Source organism: Microtus pennsylvanicus, chromosome 2 (assembly GCF_037038515.1).
Source record: "Microtus pennsylvanicus isolate mMicPen1 chromosome 2, mMicPen1.hap1, whole genome shotgun sequence".
In the NCBI taxonomy this organism is placed as follows: domain Eukaryota; kingdom Metazoa; phylum Chordata; class Mammalia; order Rodentia; family Cricetidae; genus Microtus; species Microtus pennsylvanicus.
In genome coordinates, this window is record NC_134580.1 from 96,614,726 (window position 1) to 96,633,345 (window position 18,620).

An 18,620-nucleotide genomic window follows, 5' to 3' on the forward strand; every position below is an offset into this window, starting at 1 on the left:
GAGCTTGTTCCTAAGCACTGTGCCCTGCTTATTGTGTTTTTTTTAGATTTCCCACATAGGTGACAAAATTCAGTGTTGTATGTTGTCTGTAAATAACCTTGGTTTACATAATTACAGTAATTTATCAAATGAGTCCAAAGAGAGGAAATTGGGATTTTGTTAATTAGCCTGGAATAGAATTTTTTCTAAACAAACAAACAAAACAGTTTGTTCTTATAAAGAACGAATGGGAACCTTACACACCTGCCCGAAGCTTAATTTGGTGATAGAAAAAATTATTTCAGCAGCAAATTTAAAAAGGACAAGCAGCTGACGTGATGGGGGGGGCCCTTCTCACTGTCCTTCAGATATTTTGCTAGAATGGTCCCATGCAGCAGGGACCTTATTTAAGCTTTTATTTTTCCACTGCCTGCTGTGACTTTAGAGAGAACACTCTTCTGTGACTGTCTTTTCTATGTTAAAAGAACAAAGGGCTAAAAAAAAAAGAAAAAGAAAAAAGCCGGGCGATGGTGGCACACGCCTTTAATCCCAGCACTCGGGAGGCAGAGGCAGGTGGATCTCTGTGAGTTTGAGACCAGCCTGGTCTACAGAGCTAGTTCCAGGACAGGCTCCAAAGCCACAGAGAAACCCTGTCTCGAAAAAGCAAAAAAGAAAAAAAAGAACAAAGGGCTGTAGTGTGGCCACCCCTGGGTAATGTCGCAGCCAGATGTGGTTTTCTGTTGCCCTCACCCCCCCCCACCTTGAATCCTCTGGGCTGCCCCCCAGCAGCCATTCTTTTTTCTGACCCTCCCATCTCTTATCCTCTCCTCTAGCTCTGTCTCCCAAACTTTCCATGCAGAGTCTGAGCTGTTTCACATATAAAAGTCTTATTCTCTTAAAACTGTGACCTGGACTTCCCTTCGTGATCCAGAGTCAGCTTGGGGTGGTGCACTCTATTGGATACACACACACACACACACACACACACACACACAGAGCACATATGAAGACGACCAGTTACGGACAGTTGTGTGTTGCCCTGTGGGTGCTGAGAATCTAACCTGGGTTCTGTGGAAGGGTAGCCAGTGCTCTTAACCTCTAAGCCATCTCTCTGGTCTTCTTCACCTTATTTTTTGAGACAAGGTCTCTTACTGAACTTAGTTTGTCTAGACTGGCTGGCCAGTCAGCCTCCAGGAGTCTCCTGTTTCTGCCTCCCTGGTGCCATAAACCACCACATCCAGGTCCTTGCCCTTGCTTTTACAGCCTCCCTGGTGCACGTGACCTTTTTAAAGTTGACTCTGTTACACTGTAAACTGATAGTTAGCTGTAATTGTCAGTTTGACAATCCGGAACCACAGGAAAGAACGTCACCATTGTTTATATTAGGTTGGGCCTGTGGGAGGTTGTCTGGATTGTCCAAGATATTTCCCTGGTTTGGGGCTCGGGTCTGTGTTGTTAGTCCCAATGGCGAGAATAAGACCACTACCACAATTTGAGCCAAATTTGAGGCAAGCTTGATTTATTTTTATCGGGGTGCACCCAAGAGCTGGCCAGAGACTGCCTCCTAAGTCAGGATAAAGAGAGCAGCTCCAGATCCACCCCTTGAACCTTTTTTTTTTTTTGTCTTTTTTTTTTTATTTATTTATTAAGGATTTCTGCCTCCTCCCCTCAACCGCCTCCCATTTCCCTCCCCCTCCCCCGATCAAGTCAGGAGCCTAGGCAGTTTGGATGCTTACCTTAGGAGACCTGGATAGAGGTGGGCGGTCCTCGGCTTCCTACAGGTCAGGGAACCCTGATTGCTCTTCGAGCAGATGAGGGAGGGTCCCTTGAACCTTTTTTAAGGAGTAAAATCACTGGTAGTTTCACAGAAAGGAGGCAATGGGGCAAAAATGAAATAAATACAAAGAAACTTTAGAAAAAAGAACAGCATGTGGTCACCCACCCTGTGGTTAGGAGGGTCAGGGACGGTCAGAGAGGGTCAGAGAGGGTCAGGGAGGGTCAGGGAGGGTCAGAGTACTCTCAAAAACAAATCAAGGTCATGGGTTGGGGAAGGTCAGATTCCAGGAAACAGCAACTCAACTCTCACAGTACAGCATAATAGCTTCTGCCTTTAAAATAGAATCAGGCAGGTTCCTCAGTATAAGAGTAAAGGGAGCTAGCTGAATATGAGGCATGCTTACATCCATTCCTCTCAGCTCCTGACTAGATGGGTCCTGCCACAGTGACTCCTCCACTGTGGTAAAACAAGACCCAGGATTGTGAGGTGAATAAACCCTTTTCCTCTCAGGCACTTCTTAGCACAGCAACAGAAATAAAACTGAAACATCCCCATCAAATGAAATGTTTCTTCTGGACTAGCGGGTGACTCCATGCCGTGCTTGTCATCGGCTTGCACTGACAGCTAATGCGGAACTTCCTCTCCCTTTTCTAGGAACGTTTGGAAATTACTAGTTTGCCAAACCAAGATCATGCCTCTAAGAGGGACCCAGCTGGACACAGAGCAACTGCTGTTCTCCACGGAGGCTCTCCCAACTTTGTAGGAAATGGTAAACCTCGGGCAAACTCCTCAGGGAGATCTAGGTAAGTCCCTCCAACTTCCCCTGTGAGGGCTGAAAGATGTGGAAGGAGAACAATGACCTTTAGTGAGCATGGCCACAGTATTCAAATAGAAATATTAATACGGTGGTTAGCACTTTATCGCAATCTGTTAGCTAGCTACATGAAACCAAGTTCTTATTTAACACTTTCTAAGTAACTTCATGTATTTGTTTTTGTGGCTAAGTGCTCTACCACTAAACCTTACCCCCAACCCTCTTTCATTTTATTTTGAAGCAAATCTTACTGTTAGCCCAGGTTGACCTCAAGTTTGTGAGCCTCTTGCTTCAACCTCCTGCTTGACTCTGAGTACCCAATGGAGCCAGTTACACAACCTGCACCCCTTAGAACAGCCTGTACACTTCACAATCTCACCTTCAGAACTATTTTATTTGACTTTAAAGATTTTTATCTGTCTGAATCATCACTATCCACTCAAATTCCATATTTCATGCTGTGTAATTTTTTTGTGGTGGTGGATGGGGGGGAGACAGGCTAACCTCACTCAAACTTGCTGTGTAGCCAAGGATGACCTTGAACTTCAGTCCTAGTACCTCTGTCTTTAAATGCTGGGATTAGAGCAAGCCTGGTTACTGGATCTTGGGGGTTGAGCCCGGGGCCTTGTGCATGTTGGACAAGTACTTCATCAACTGAGCTATGTGACCAGCTGTAATTAGATACAAACACAGACAAAGATGTGTAGGATTTTCCAAAGTGGGCACAGTATAGAACACCCATTCCAAAAGGAGGGAGCCCCATACTATGTGGTGGCCTCCTGGATTCTCTGTCACTAGAGATCACAGAAAGAATACTACTTTCTCCATGTCCTTTCCTACTTAAAGATCTTCTATGACCATGTGCTGCAGCCCCCTGAAAGCCAGAAAGGAATTTGAATGCAGAAGCCATGAGTGGAGAGGTTATTATAGGTTCTTCAGCTCACTTTTGATTAAAGTTTTATTTATCATTATTGTGAATGTATGTAGGGCTGTGCTTGTGTTGTGTGTGTGTGCCATGGGGCACATGTGGAAGTCAGTTCTGTCCTTCACCAGTCCCATGCCCCATTTCATTTAGGTCTCAGTGAGTCAGCACATCACACAGCAAACCTGCTCGCCTCCCAATCACTCGGCCCTGCCTGAGAGACACTACTAATGCCTTGTAGCATGAGGACACTCTTAGCACGTGGGTCTTCTAGTGCATTCCAGTTCCAAACTGTAACAGGAACATTCTTGACCTTGTTGGTGGCAGGTCTTGGACAGCAGTGCAATGCTGACACTGGTACTTGACACATTGCCACTTGGCATGAACTGCATGGTGCCATTGCTGCTTGACAGAGTTCCAGCCTTTCAGCACTGCAGACCACACTTCTCCAGCACCTTTTTATGTTCATTTTTAATAATTCTCAATATTAATGCCTTTCCCAGAGAGAGGCAGAGAGAAAGAAACACAAGGGGAGAAGAGGAGAAGTGGGGAGAAGGAAGAGAAGCAGAAGCTGCCTCAGGAGAGGAAGGCACTCAGTCTGGAAGCTGAAGGAAGATCTGCTTGCCTCAATGGGTGGGAGAGGGAGTGGGCGGGGCTTGTGTCTTAAAGAGACAGGACAGATGGTTACAGTGGTAGCCTCTCTAAACAAAATAATTCTTTGGAAAAAAAATCCCTACCACCTCAGACACAGGAATCCTAGTGTGTCCTCCTAATCACACCAAGAACAGGGAAGTTGGAGGTTTACTGTACACAACTGACCCCAAGGATGAAATGCCTACAATTCAGATCCAGAGCCTGAGGCCATTGAAGGCAAGAGTTCAGTTAATAAATATAGAGAAATCAGACTGGTACTGTTGTGAGGGAAAAAGAGAAAGACCAAGGTCAGACATTTGGATAAAGGTCTCCCTTCCCTCAGGGGCTTGAGGAAAGTTCCAGCTTGCTGAAGTCTTCATCTCCAGCAAGAGGAACTTCTGGCCCTCCTTTACTGGTGCCTGTTGTCAAGGTCAGTCCTCAACCCCTGTTCTCAAGCCACTCTTCAGTTCACAGGCCCCTTTTTCAGTTTAATCCTATGTGCAACTATAGCCTATAAAAGTGTATTCTTATTTTCAATTAAACTGCTGGCAGCTGTCCCTTTCCACCCTCAGATCTTGTCCATCTCCTCCTCCTCTTCCCCCTCCAACTCCACACATCCTCTTTGGGACCTAAACCCCCGCCAAAGCAGTTCTGCAACCACTTAGTTTCATGCCCCTTGAACCCTATTTAATTTTTTTTCACTTTTAGTTTTTCATTTTAAACATTAAAAAAAAATGTTTTTAGACTTCTGGAGTGAACTTTCCTTCCACCTGACTGGGTTCTAGAGATTGAACTCAGGTCATCAGGCTTGTGAGACATCTCACTGGTTCTTGCTTTGTGTGTGTGCCTACACATGAGGTCAAAGGACAACCTCTTTCTACTTTGTAGATTCGCAGATTGAACTCAAGTTGTCAGTCATGGTGGCAAATGCCTTTACTCACTAAGACATCTTACTGGCCCTCATTTTTTTTCAATTATTAAGAACTTACATTCCTTATTTAGCCCCTAAAGTTGAATTGTATTAAGCTTTGTGAGACCCAATTGTTAGTATTTGGCTATTTTTGTTTAAAACCACCTTCTTCTTAGGCTCAGTGCTGCCTCAGCTCCTTAGCAAAGCTACTGACCTAAGTGTGTTTCCCCAAACTTCGAGCCACCTGTAATCAGAACAGACTCTAGACCTAGGTCACTGTCTGCAGAGACCTCTGGCCTCATGGAGGTGCTGTCTGCTGTCTTGAGAGCAGAGTGGCTCCTGGGTTCTTCTAGCCCAGTTTTTCATGCATCCCAAGTAAACAGTAAGCATTGCTCCTTGGCTTTTTCCTGTTTCTTCCTTATTTTAAATTCTGTTCATTGGTGATGTACTGTCTAGTCTCTGTCATTGTTCTCAATGTCAGCTTCTCCTGGCTGGCACATGCCACACTTACTATATTATTGACACTTTGACTTTTAAAATCATCTCCATTTTTCCTTTAGCCCTAATTATCCTCTTAACACTTTTTTTTATGTATGTGTTTATTTATTCATGTGTTCACTTATTTGTTGCAGTGCTGGGCATGAAACCATACTAGGCAAGTATTCCACCATTAAGCTACATCCCAGCCCTAACATTGTTGACAGTTGTAAATGTGGTAGTCAATTTTTTTTCTTTTGAGAATTTCACAGTGTTATGGTAAAAGTAAAATGCTACAGGTCCCCAAGTGGTTGCAGTGGGCAGTGGGTCCCAAGACCATACCACATGTCCCTGAAGTAGCAGCAGGCAGCAGGTCATGAGACCACGCTGCAAGTCCCTAAAGTGGCAGTGGGCAGCAGGCCATGAGACCACGCCACAGGTCCCCGAAGTGGCAGCAGGCAGTGGTTCCAAGAGCAGCCAGTTCCAGGCAGGGATGGTGCAGTTTCCCAAGTGGCTGCAGTGGGCCATGCGGGGCAGTGAGTCCCAGGCAGGGAGCCACATGGTGGGTGAGAGACCTCAATGGGGCAGCTAGTTCCATGAGGAGAGATAGGCAGATGGGCGTACCACGAGACCACACTTCAAGTCTCTGAAGGCTTGTCCTAGGCAGGGAGCCATGTGGCGGGTGAGAGACAGAGACATGAATAGGCACATCGTGCAGAGTGAGGTTAGATATTTATTTAATGGGTTATGGGGGGGAAGGGGGAGAAGAGCAGAGAGAGAGGCAGACACAGAGACAGAAATGGTGGGGGCGGGAAGCCACAGCAGCAGCTACCTCTCTTAGAGAGAGACAAAAAAGGGAAGGACTCAGACTGGAAGCTGAAGATCAGCTTGCCTTGGACTGCAGGGGAGGATTAGGCATGGCTTGTCTCTTAAAGGGACACAACAGATCATTACACACTGTGTTTTATCAGCCCCCCACCCCCTTCCAAATTCAACCTCCATTTCCTCCCCCACCCAACTTTATGTCCTTTTTTTTAATATACATCAAGTCCAGTTTGTGCTGCTTATATATTCTTGGCTCTGTACTGCTCCACTGGAGCATGGCCTACGTACCAAGGTTAAACTCTTAAAGAAAACTGACCTCCCTCTCCCAGCAGCCAACAGTTGCCAGTAGTATCTCAGCTAGGGGTGGAACAGCATGTCACCATCCCTTTCCATGCTGGCATTTAGTCTGACTTGAGTGTGCATGGGGTTTGTGCATGCTGTCACAATCACTGTGAGTTTATTTGTCCAGCTGCCTTGTTGTATCCAGAGAATACTGTTTTCTTGTATACATTCAGTCACTCTGACTTTTAAAGTCTTTCCACCTTCTCTTCTGCAATGGTCACTGAGCCTTAGGAAGAGGAGAATGTGATAATAGATGTCCATTTAGGGCTGAGCACTCCATAGTCTCTAATTTGGCCAGTTGTGGGCCTCTGTGATAATCACCATCTATTGCAAATAGAAGCCTCTCTGATGAGGGTTGAGAAATGCACTAATCTAGGTATAGAGACACCAGTAGGAATTGATTTGATGCAATGTCCATTTAGCTAAATCATAGTAGTAAGTTCTCTTCCAGGGCCTAGGACCTGTCTAACCACGGGTTCTTGGCCCAACAATGGTACCAGGTATAGGTTTCATCTTGTGAAGTGTACATAAATCTAGTCAAAGTAGTTAGTTACTTCAATAATGTTCATGCCACTGTTACACCAGTAGGCCTATCTTGTCAGGGCTGACCTTATTCTAGCTCACAAGTTCACAGTGGGCAAGACCAGTGATTACTTCACCCTCGTGTAGTGTGCACAGCTCCTACTAGTACATTTAAAGTTAGCCCGTAGGAGTGAAGCTTACAGGTCAGTGCCAGCTTACTATCTCCATGTTCTGTGACTCAAGTATGGTGCTGAGGATTCTACAGCCCTCCAGACCTGTCAGATGAAGGACAGTGGCATGGCCTGGACTAAAGGGACTGTGTAGCACCGTCTCTGGCGTGGGCAGAGCTCAAACCGAAGGCTTTTAGACTCCTCCTGTAGTCTAGCATATAATTTTGGAACTTTGTCCTTTTCTCTGCAAACCTTAGTGCGCTCTCCTTTGCATAAGAAGAAGCATAAAGAGTATCAATTATGCCCCAACATTTAGAACATGTAGTACAGTGTATCCATCATGCCCCAGCCTTTAGAACATGTAGGACAGTGTATCCATCATGCCTCAGCATTTAGAACATGTAGGACAGTGTATCCATCATGCCCCAGCATTTAGAACATATAGTACAGTGTATCCATCATGCCCCAGCATTTAGAACATGTAGTACAGTGTATCCATCATGCCCCAGCATTTAGAACATGTAGGACAGTGTATCCATCATGCCCCAGCATTTAGAACATGTAGGACAGTGTGATATAAGAGACCCTTTATGGGAAGAGGTGGAAGAAGGGCATAAGTCTGGAAGCAGAGACACTGGGTTATGACTGAGCAGTGTTTGTATCTGGAGAAAAATTGGAGCTGTCCAAACAGGACAGGGAGCTAGTGAAGAGGTGAGGAGGATGTAGGACTTTGAAGCCCAGTAGGTGACGATGCCACCAACCAAGGTCAAAGAACCACAGGAAAATGAAACCTAATCTGATAGCGGAGGCAGACAATGTCGATGTGAGGAGTGGATGATAGGGAGGCTGGAATGGAGACAGCAGGGGCAGCCGTTTGTATATGAAAAGCCGAGACAGGTGTGAAGAGTGCAGCTTGAGAGGACAGTGTGGGATTGAGAGGAATAGATTGAAAATTCTGGGGAAGGACTCGCTAGACCAAGACCCCAGACAGGACAATAGGGAATGGAACTGAGGCGCTGTCTGCAGTCTGTCCTCAGTGTTGCCTGCTGTCAGCGCCAGCTTTCTTTATGGGTGGAACCCTTGGGATCATGGATTTCCCTATGTGCTCCTTGTTTTCAGCAAAAGTAAATGCCATGGGTTATGTTTAGCATAAGAGACATCTTTGGAGATCTGCTGCAGACATCATCAAAGTGGTTCTCCTTCACTCCTTCTCTGGAGCCCTGTCCCCCAACTTGTTAATTACTGTTGCATTCTAGGTTCCCAGCTTGTGCTGCTCCCCATCCATGGTAGAGGAAGGAGAGGAAGGGAGGGGAGGGATAGCAGGAAAAAGAAACAGAGAGGTAGCATTTGGGGACAGTCATGGAGGGAAATGACAGGGAGTGTCTGTCAAAGACAGTAAGAGAAGAAAGGAAGGCCAGACTGGAACTGTGAGGACTCCGAGGCCTGCTCTGAGTATTCTCCAAATGCAGCCGTGCCTGGGAATAAAACACTGGGCATGTTTGAGGGACGAATGTAAACTGTACAGCCAGTTGAACGTCTTGCGATGATGAAATGTTCCATGTCTCTGCTGTCAGCACGGTAATCACCAGCCCCAGGTGATTGGGGCACAAGAACTTAGCTGATGTTATTACTTTTTCGTGTATGATGTGTTTGGGTGTGTGTGCTGTGTGTTTGTGTGGCGGTCAACTTTGTAGAGTTGGTTTTCTCCTTCCTATTTTTAGGATCAAACTCAGGCCCACAGGCTTCTGAGATAAGCATCTTTACCCATGAGCCATCTTGCTGGGTCAAGATCTGAATTTTAACTTCACCTTGCATGGAGTTTATGCCATTCCTGTGTGAAAGGGAACAGAAAGGGAACAGCGGGAGGTGGGCAGTAGATGGTTTCCCCATTGGAGCCTTCCACTCCATCCCCGGGAGACAGAGACTGCACTGAATGGCCTAATAATTAGGAGGAATGGGGGGGGGGGGGGCAAGAGTTTCCTATGTGAATTGTAAGTTCAAGAAAAAAAAAAACACTGTCCAAATTTATTTTTAAGGCGAGAACGTCAGTATTCTGTCTGTAGTGGCGAAGCCTCCCCGGGCTCATGTGAAATCCTGTATTTCAGTGTGGGTAGCCCTGATCAGCTCATGGTGCATAAAGGGAAGTGTGTTGGTGAGTAAACAAGCCGAGTTCATTAAGTTTGTTTAGTGGCAAAAGTTAATCCTGATGTGACAGAACAGACCGGAGACTGGCATCTAATCCAGCATAGCCCAAGGAGGAACCCCTCCCTAGCAGAAGCTATAATCCGTCTCCTGTTTCTCATGCCTGGGATGAGAAGCTCCTCAGCTCCTCTAATGTGACGTGAAAATAAAACCATGCTCTTGGAAATATATAGTGGGCAGATAGTCCTAAATGTTGTATCATGTTCATCTGGTACTGATAAAATGTGTGAACAAAATGAGCCCCGATTTTTGTGATCTTTATAACCAGATCACTGTTTTCTCCCTCTGTGGTGCTGGGGATTGAACCAAGATTCTCGTGCATGCTGAGCCAGTGCTCTACCACTGAGTCAGATCCCTGGCCCCCAGGTCCCCTCATCTTAAGCTACTGTCTGTCTGCGTGGCATTTTCCTACGTGGCACATTGTGTCTGGGCAGAAAAAAAAAATCTTATTTTCTCTACATCTTATTTAGCAATTGCCTCTGGTGGCTACTTGAAATGAACCTTTCTCTACAAGTCAGGATTTTAATTTTCTTTTTAATCCAGTTTTCTATACTGACTTTCTTAGCCATATAGACAAGCTGCTAGGGCTTGCTTTCATGTGCTGAATTTAACAATTAACTTTCATTTTCAATCCTATAAATATCCTTGCCAGAATTAATGGACAGTATACCAAGAATCAAGCTTGCTTGCTTGCGGCATCTTTTTCTCCGTTTTAAGGTGGTATGGATAAGCCAGAGAACAGCTAACGATGGAGGGGGTGAAACCAATCCCTGAAGAGTCCGTGGCCACTCAAGCTGGCTACTGTGATAGCTACCTAGACAGATAGGACTCTGCAGACACAAGGCTGATGTACTCAAAACAGCCACTAGGCAGGGTCAAGACCATGGAGGAGGTGGTTGGCCTGGGACTTGAGACTGTCCTTGACTCAGAAACTTCACGACCGTGAACCAGCAGCGTGAAATTCCCTGCCTTAAATAACCTGGGAAATGAGGAAGGCCACGTCCTTGGGCTCTTAGTCTCACTGGCGCTTATTAGTGTCCCCTTCGGTGATTTCAGGAGGAGACACATTTTAACTATCAAGGGTAAACTGTTTTCTCACAGTCGGTCTGGCTTTGTCAGTAGTCCCTAGTTTTGTTTGAAGTTTTTTTAACCATCAACTAATTAATATTTTTATTTTGAAAAGCAACCGATTAGTGTTTGTTTTTCAGTTAAAGTTGTCAGAGCTAGAGAGAGTAGAAAATGGCTTAGGGCTGTGGGAGGGGCTGTGGGAGGGGCTGTGGGAGGGGCGCTGACAACTGTCTGCTCGCGGTAGTCCCTGGCCTGTGACAGCTTCAGTCAGTGTCCTGCCAACACCTCTCCATCAGCTTGGTCTTGTCTGTCTAACAAGAGTCCTTGGTTTGTCTCCACCGAGAGAGAGGTGATAGGAGGGTAACTAAATAAAATTATAATGTAAAATCCCTAGCAGTTATGGAATGTCTAGCTGTTCCTGCAGTGCCCGTGAAGTTGCTTAGTGGATGGGCACTTAGCTGGCAACTGAGGTTGGTAGGTGGAGCCGCATGGTAAAAGGAAAGAAGAGTCTCCCAGAAGTTGTCCCCGTACACACACGTAAGTGTGTGTGCATACACATCCAATAAATAAATGATTTGTGTATGAATCCATATTAGACAGTGCATTACTGAGACTCATGTCAATCATGTCGTCCTCCATCCCATAAATTCTTAGTGTCGCGGTCTCCAGTGAGCCGCTCAGTACATTCCTAAAGTTGCTTCCTTTAGTTGACAAGTTTCCAAACATCTGGGTTTTTCCCTCATAGGCTAAGACTTTTAGGAGTCACTATGACGAAAAAATAATTAGATTGTTGTAATTAAAATCTCTGAATTGCCAGCATTTCCCTGAAGTAAAAACTGCCATGTCAGATGCAGAGTCTAGGTGAGCTAATTCAGCCATAATTCTCCAAAGTACTTTTGCTAAAACTGTCTTCTAGATGCCGGTTCTTTCTGCTTCTGGTTTTTCAAATGGAAAACATAATTACCAGTGGCCTTTAAATGATTTTTCTTCTTTCAGAAAGTGAAGTAACATTATGAAAAGTAGTCTTTTTGTACTAAAAGGAAAGGGTTAGGCTGAGGAGATAGCTGGTCCATAAAGAGCTTGCAAGAACACCTGACTTCAACCCCAGAACCCACATTTCAAATAATAAAAGAAAGCTAAGCATGACGGTGTGCGCTTGCAGGCAGATTCTTGGGGCTCACTGGCCAGCCAGTCACGGGTAAGTTTCAGGCCAGTGAGAGACCCTTCCTCAATAACAGCATGAGGACCAGCCATGCATACACATTCTCATATCCTCTCTCCCTCTCTCTCTCTCTCTCTCTCTCTCTCTCTCTCTCTCTCTCTCTCTCTCTCTCTCTCTCTCACACACACACACACACACACACACACACACAGCATATACACGCACACACAGGGATAGATCACTCTGTTATTGGCGGTTCTCAGCTAGAGGAGTTAGGAGCCTGGGGTCACTTTGTGATGCTCAAAGGACTATTCTGGGGATTGACTCTCACGCCTAGCACATGCTCAGGAGATGCTCTACCACTGAGCTACCCCAGTCGGTTTGATTTTTGATATTGCGGTAGGCTACTGGCATCTTTATTTGTTGACAAGTGGACACAAAGTATCCCCTACAACCAAGGACTGTCTGGCCTGGGTGCTACATGTGCTATGCTGAGGTAACATCAGAAGAAAAAGAATAAAGAAGAACAGAGGAAAGGAAAATAAGAGTAAAACAAAAATTATGTTTTCTTCTCCTTCTGTTATACTCTTTAATGGCAACGGAGATTTTGTACAACAGTATTTGATGCTACGGCAGTTCCGGTCCCCAAGAAGAAGCTGTGTGCCAGTAGCTAACTAGGTGCACCACTTCCTAGCCTCAGCTGTCATTCTGGCTCTTACCCTCCAGAGCACTGGGCAGTTTGGCTTTGCTGAGCATCATCGGGGTTTGTGCCACTGATTATGATTCCAGATTAGACTAAAGCTGTTTCCACTGTGCACACTAATCTATTAGTGGAATGACCTTGAGGAAGTTGAAGTGTGAAGGAGAGAGCAGGCATGGCCAGCAAGGGGAGCTGCTTAGGGAAACAGGACTGTAGGTCCAATAAGATGCTAGTCTCTTTATCTGTCCCTATCCTAAGAGCCCATCATTGATTCCGAACTTTCTATGAGTATTTGAAGGCTTGGGTTATATTGGTAATTATTAAAAATTGGTTACAAACAGACATGTATTGTAATAAATAATAACTAGCATGTGGTACCCATTGTTGGAGTTAAAGTACACTACACGTACATGCATGCATATGCACACACACATTTACAGAAAATGGAAGTGGATGTGATGACCTTTCCTATGTTTCTGCAGGCAGCGATGAGCAACTGGGGAAGGTGGTGTACAACGCTTTGGAGACAGCCACAGGCAGCTTTGTCTTGTTGTACGAGTGGGTTCTTCAGTGGCAGAAAAAGATGGGCCCGTTCCTCACCAGTCAAGAAAGAGAGAAGGTCGAGAAGTGCAAAAAGCAAGTAGGTAACCCTGCGTGATGGCTGGCCAAACTGTGAATGATGAAGCAAAACGCCTGTGTTCCATTGGCTCCCATAGATGGTCCACAGAGTGTGAGGACCATGAGAGACCCACATCTTCACCAGATCTCAGCCCTGCTCTGGCTTCTGTAGCCTATCACAGCCGTGCATCCGCCTGTCTCAGCCCCCATCACTTTGGTCTGGCTGGGGTTAATTACTGCTTCATGACTGTGCAATTTGCAATCACTTATATTTTCTCTGCTCTTTTAACATGTTGTTTTAAAACTGAATTTCTAGGATCCAGGGTTTCCTTTTGTTTTTGTGCAATACAGGGAATGAGAAAAGAATTTTGCATGAGTATATATGATGAACTCAGGGGAGCATTTAATATTGTATGTTGTCTTTGCTTATTGAAGAGGTTAGAAAACAACCAAAGCAAGAGAATTCTGAAGTACTCCAAAGTCAGTAGTTATTTTTGGATGATGAGCATATAAATAAGTTTGAGTATTTTTTCCTCTCCCTTTATTCCATTTCTTAATCTATTTATCTCCTTGAACAAAGACTTAGGTTCATTCCACTTTCTGTTGCTCCTTTTCTCCTCAAATATTTTCCCTTGCTCAGCTTGCTCCTTTCATTATTTATCTTCATTAGAGTCACCACTAATATCCGCATGACAGAGACTATATTAGACTGTTTTGAGATTTCTTCTGCCAACAGAATTAATCTAAAACTTGGTGGTGGTAGTGCACGCCTTTAATCCCAGCACTTGGGAGGCAGAGGCAGGCAGATTTCTGTGAGTTCAAGGCCAGCCTGGTCCACAAGAGCTAGTTCCAGGACAGGCTCCAAAGCTACAGAGAAACCCTGTCTCGAAAACCAAAAAAAATAATAATAATAATAATCTAAAACTCTTTACTTTAGCTTCAGACAGACTCTTCAGACTAGGGCAAAATGCAGCCACTCCTTCACCAAAATATCACAAGAACAATCTCTAGACAGCATACTAAAATTTTCCTCTGAAATCTCTTGAGTGAGTTCCAGACAGTTCAAATAACTCTTAGCACCACTGTCTTCTATTCTCCTACTAGTATGGCCCATTAAGCAATCAATGCTTTCATAACCTAAACTACCAAAGTTCAAATTCCTCCAAGGAAAAATATGGTCAGGCCTATCACAGCAATACCCAAGTCCTGGTACCAACTTCTGTCTTAGTTAGGGTTACTGTTGCTGTGAAGAAACACCATGACCACAGCAACTCCTATAAAGGAAACATTTAATTGTGGTGGCTCACTTACAGTTCAGAGGTTCTGCCCATCATGGCAAGGAACATGGTAACATACAGGCAGGCAGGTATTGGAAAAATAGCCGAGAATCCTACATCTTGACTTATGGACAACAGGAAGTCGACTGACTGTCACACTGAGTGAAGCTTGAGAAGAGAGACCTCAAAGCCCGCACCAGGCACACAGTGACACACTTCCTTCAGCAAAGTCATACCTCATAAAAGTGCCATTCCCTTTGAGGGCCATTTTCTTTCAAACCACTACAGTGTTTTATATGTTTATTTAAATTTCCTTTTTACAGTTCTAGAAATTAAATTTAACGTCATCTGCCTGCTGGATAGATGCTCTACCACTGAGCTACACCTCCACCCCCCAGAGTCTTAATTTTTTACAATAACCCTTAGTGTATAATCAGAAAATGCTATTTTAGATATAATGATGTTTCTTTTCTTTCTTTTTTTTTTCTGCCATGTCACCCAGTTTTTATGGATTTGGAAACTCAGTTTTGACACTGAGGCAATAACTAGCTAAAATTTCTGACATTTTTATTTACTGTCAGGTTGACTCACCAATTGAGGGGAAGAGTCAGGTCATGGCATTTGACATTTTCTTCTGTGGTCTTTGAAAGTATATTTTCTATCTCACTCCTTACTTTTGTTTTGTTTTTTGTTTTGTTTTTTCAAGTCAGGGTTTCTCTGTGGTTTTGGAGCCTGTCCTGGAACTAGCTCTTGTAGACCAGGCTGGTCTCGAACTCACAGAGATCCGCCTGCCTCTGCCTCCCGAGTGCTGGGATTAAAGGCGTGCGCCACCACCGCCCGGCCTCTCACTCCTTACTTTTGAAGTGAAACACTGGTTAATGTCTTTTGCCTAATACTCTTCTCAGATTCAAGGAGCAGAGACAGAATTCAGCTCCCTGGTGAAACTGAGCCATCCAAATATCGTACGCTACTTTGCAATGAACTCCAGAGAGCAGGAGGACTCCATCGTGGTAGACATTTTGGCGGAGCACATCAGTGGGATCTCTCTTGCTGCACACCTGAGCCACTCGGGCCCAATTCCTGTGCACCAGCTGCGCAAGTACGCAGCTCAGCTCCTGGCAGGCCTGGATTACCTGCACAGCAACTCCGTGGTGCACAAGGTTCTGAGTGCATCCAGTGTCTTGGTAGATGCTGAGGGCACTGTAAAGATAACGGACTACAGCATCTCTAAGCGTCTGGCAGACATTTGCAAGGAGGACGTATTTGAGCAAACTCGAGTTCGATTTAGTGACAGTGCCCTGCCCTATAAGCCAGGAAAGAAAGGGGATGTGTGGCGGCTTGGCCTTCTGCTGCTATCTCTTAGCCAAGGACAAGAGTGTGGGGAATACCCCGTGACCATCCCCAGTGACTTACCAGCTGACTTCCAAGATTTCCTGAAGAAGTGAGTATCGTTGGTTGTTGAGCTGCTTTTCCTCCTGTGCATTTAAGGAGTGGGGAAGCTGAGACCTGAGGAGGGGAGCCAGGGTGAAGTCTTTCCCAGGCTCTTGTGTTCTGTTCCCTCATCACGGTCTCCCACATTCTCCTAAACCCACTTGAGTTCAGTAATTGATTCACAAACTACTTTTGGAAGACTGCCTGGAACAGTCTAGACTTTCTTCCCCATTCCTGTCTCTCCCACAGTAGTGAGAGAATGTCCTGGGTGTTCCATGTGCTAGAACTTCTTCATCCACTTTGCTGCTCAATCCTAAGAGACCAAACCACTGAGAAGTGTGGTTCTGCCCCTTTCTTCCTGACTATTTCTCTCCAGTGACTCTCTCACTCAGCCAGGTCAGAGGATCAGATGACCACCTGTTTCAGCAAAGGATTTTCCGTACTTGTGCTTCACAGGTACATAATCATTGCAAAGCCAGCTTTAAAAATGGGGGGGGAGGTGTTTGTGTAGGGTGTATCTGTGTGCATATGTCTGTATGTGTGTTCTTTTGTCGTGTCTATGAGTGCAAGAACCCACTGACGGTACGTGTATCGAGGTCAGGGAACAACTTTCTGGAGTCTGTTCTCCCCTTCCACAGTGGGCTCTGGGAATCAGATTCAGGCTGTCAAGTAGTCAGGCTTGTGGTCCAGGCACTTCCTCCCACTGCCATCTCCCTGGCCCAAAGCCAGGATTGTCTAGCTGGAGAGAATCCTTAGTAAAGAGGCTTTCCTTGACCTAAAGGATTCGTCCAGGTCATTCCCCTCAGGGTTTTCTACCTTAACCCTGAGTATTCTCAGTCTAAGCCAATGCTACTTTCTCAGTTTCTAATAAATGGAAGAAATATACTCTTCAATTGGACTTCTGCAGTGCCCCGGTCCAGCCTCCTGTGGAAGCTGTCCGGCTGCGTCTCCTGTCCTCACACTGTCTGGCTTCTCGCCTTTGTTTCCTAGTCATTCACTTCTGTCCTCTTCATCTCTGCATTCTTTTCTCGTGCCCTCTCCTTCCCCCCTGCCCAGCTCCAGCTGGCCTGACCCACAGTGATCTCTTGTCCCCCCAGCTCGCTGCTCACTGCCCCTGACTTTGAGCATCTTATATCACACGTCAGAGTGTCTGTCAGTGGAGGAGCTGCACAGGTGATGGCGGCCACGTCAGACTGGATGTGACACGGGAGCTGCATTCATTTATGCAGCACCTGATGGCATGTTCTCAAGCTCTGTCCTGTTGTTAAGCAACACGTAGCATTTAAGCAAGGCTGTTAATGTGTTGCAAAAATAGCCACAATAGATAATTCATTTGAGGAAAGGGGCTAACTTTGATTCTGTATGCAACATTCTCTCCTTAAAGTGTATAAACTTTTTAGATTTTTAAAGCAATCTCATTTCTTTGGAATGAAGTAGAACTTTAAAACACTGATTTCAGTGCAGTCCACAGTGAGGGTAGCTGCAATGACGGGGTGACGAGTTCCAGTGAGAATCTTCTTCCTGTCTTTCCCCTGTCCCCATGAGCCCTCTGCTCCTGTCCGCTGGTCGGGAGTGTCTCAGTCAAGGGTGACACTAATGGACTCACAAACGACACGGGGTTTACACAGATGGTGTTTTCACCTCCGTAGCAAGCAGTGGGGTGGGAGGATTGAAACTCTTCTGGTCACCCCTTACAGAATCAGCTCCCCTTCGTCACTTCAGATGTGGAGATCTGAGATTTGTTCTGTTACCATAACCGTCACCTGGGCTACTGTGTGTGCTCCTGTCTCTGGGAAGGCTCTGGTGGACTCCTTGCTTGGGGTGGATAACAGTGGGGTGTTGGGTCATTAGCTTTGCTCTCCACCCCAGTTAGCAAGAGAAGTAAATAATTCACAAAAACGCAGTGAATCCCATCTGTGGTCCCTACCATACTCCATCGACACCTTAGGAAGTCAGCTGTGAGGTGGTGGATGAGAGCTCAGGTCCTGGAGTCAGATGGTGGACTGGGTCCCACTAGCAAGTTCCTGGTTCTGAAACTAGTTCCATATCTGAAACTACAAGTCATTCTCATGGGCTTTAAACTTGTTCTGATCCATATCCGTTGTCACATCAGTCACATTAACGTCACAGTTGAGACTTGATTGTGCTCTTCAGAAATCTAAGACAGCACGGGAGGGGTGTGTGTGTGTGTGTGTGTGTGTGTGTGTGTGTGTGTGTGTGTGACTGGGGACAATCCCAACAGTAGGTGAATGTGTGTAGTTCCCTGGCTGTTTCTGGGTTAAGTGAGTTGGCACCTGTCAGATGCTGCCACTGGCCCCTGCTGAGTCGGTACCCTCAGCAGTGTGAGCCGAGGAAGGCTCCAGGCCTGCCACCCCTTCCAGTTTCAAAGCTGGAGCTAGCATTGCCTCTCCTCCTTGTGGTTGCTCTACTGCCAAAATGATCGATTCCAAGAGCGTAATCTTTTCAAGTAAGAGCCCCTGAAAAGTGTGGTTCGCTCTCAGCAAGCTTTATACCTTTTCTGATCTATTGTGTGAGTCCCGTTAATGTCGCGGTAGACTTGGAGTAGACAGTGCACTTTAGAACTGAGCTCGGTGTGTGTAGAAGTACAGTGACCGTGTAAATGGAAATAACCCCAACAGAACTAGGAGAATATATAAATTCATTCCAGCAGGTCCAAGCTGACTTTGGAGTCTGAAAGGCTCTTTACTAACATAAATTTTAAGACATGTGGCTGAAAAGGCCACTTGCAAAAGGCAAGTTAAAAACTGATATGTACAAGATAATGTTGTCT

The 18,620-nt window shown here is 45.5% G+C and overlaps 1 protein-coding gene across 5 annotated transcripts in view; it reads left to right on the plus strand.

Moving 5' to 3' along the window:
• Eif2ak4 (eukaryotic translation initiation factor 2 alpha kinase 4) overlaps positions 1-18,620 on the plus strand; it is a 91,404-nt gene that overhangs the window by 20,561 nt on the left and 52,223 nt on the right. For all 5 annotated transcript variants that reach the window (XR_012909692.1, XR_012909693.1, XM_075961769.1 and 2 more), the window contains 4 exons: positions 2,411-2,559; positions 9,408-9,523; positions 12,986-13,143; positions 15,304-15,839. Coding sequence is in view for 3 of the 5 variants with exons in the window: in XM_075961769.1 (XP_075817884.1) it covers positions 2,411-2,559; positions 9,408-9,523; positions 12,986-13,143; positions 15,304-15,839 (959 nt within the window). In the remaining 2 variants the exon portion in view is untranslated. The remainder of the gene's footprint in view (positions 1-2,410; positions 2,560-9,407; positions 9,524-12,985; positions 13,144-15,303; positions 15,840-18,620) is intronic.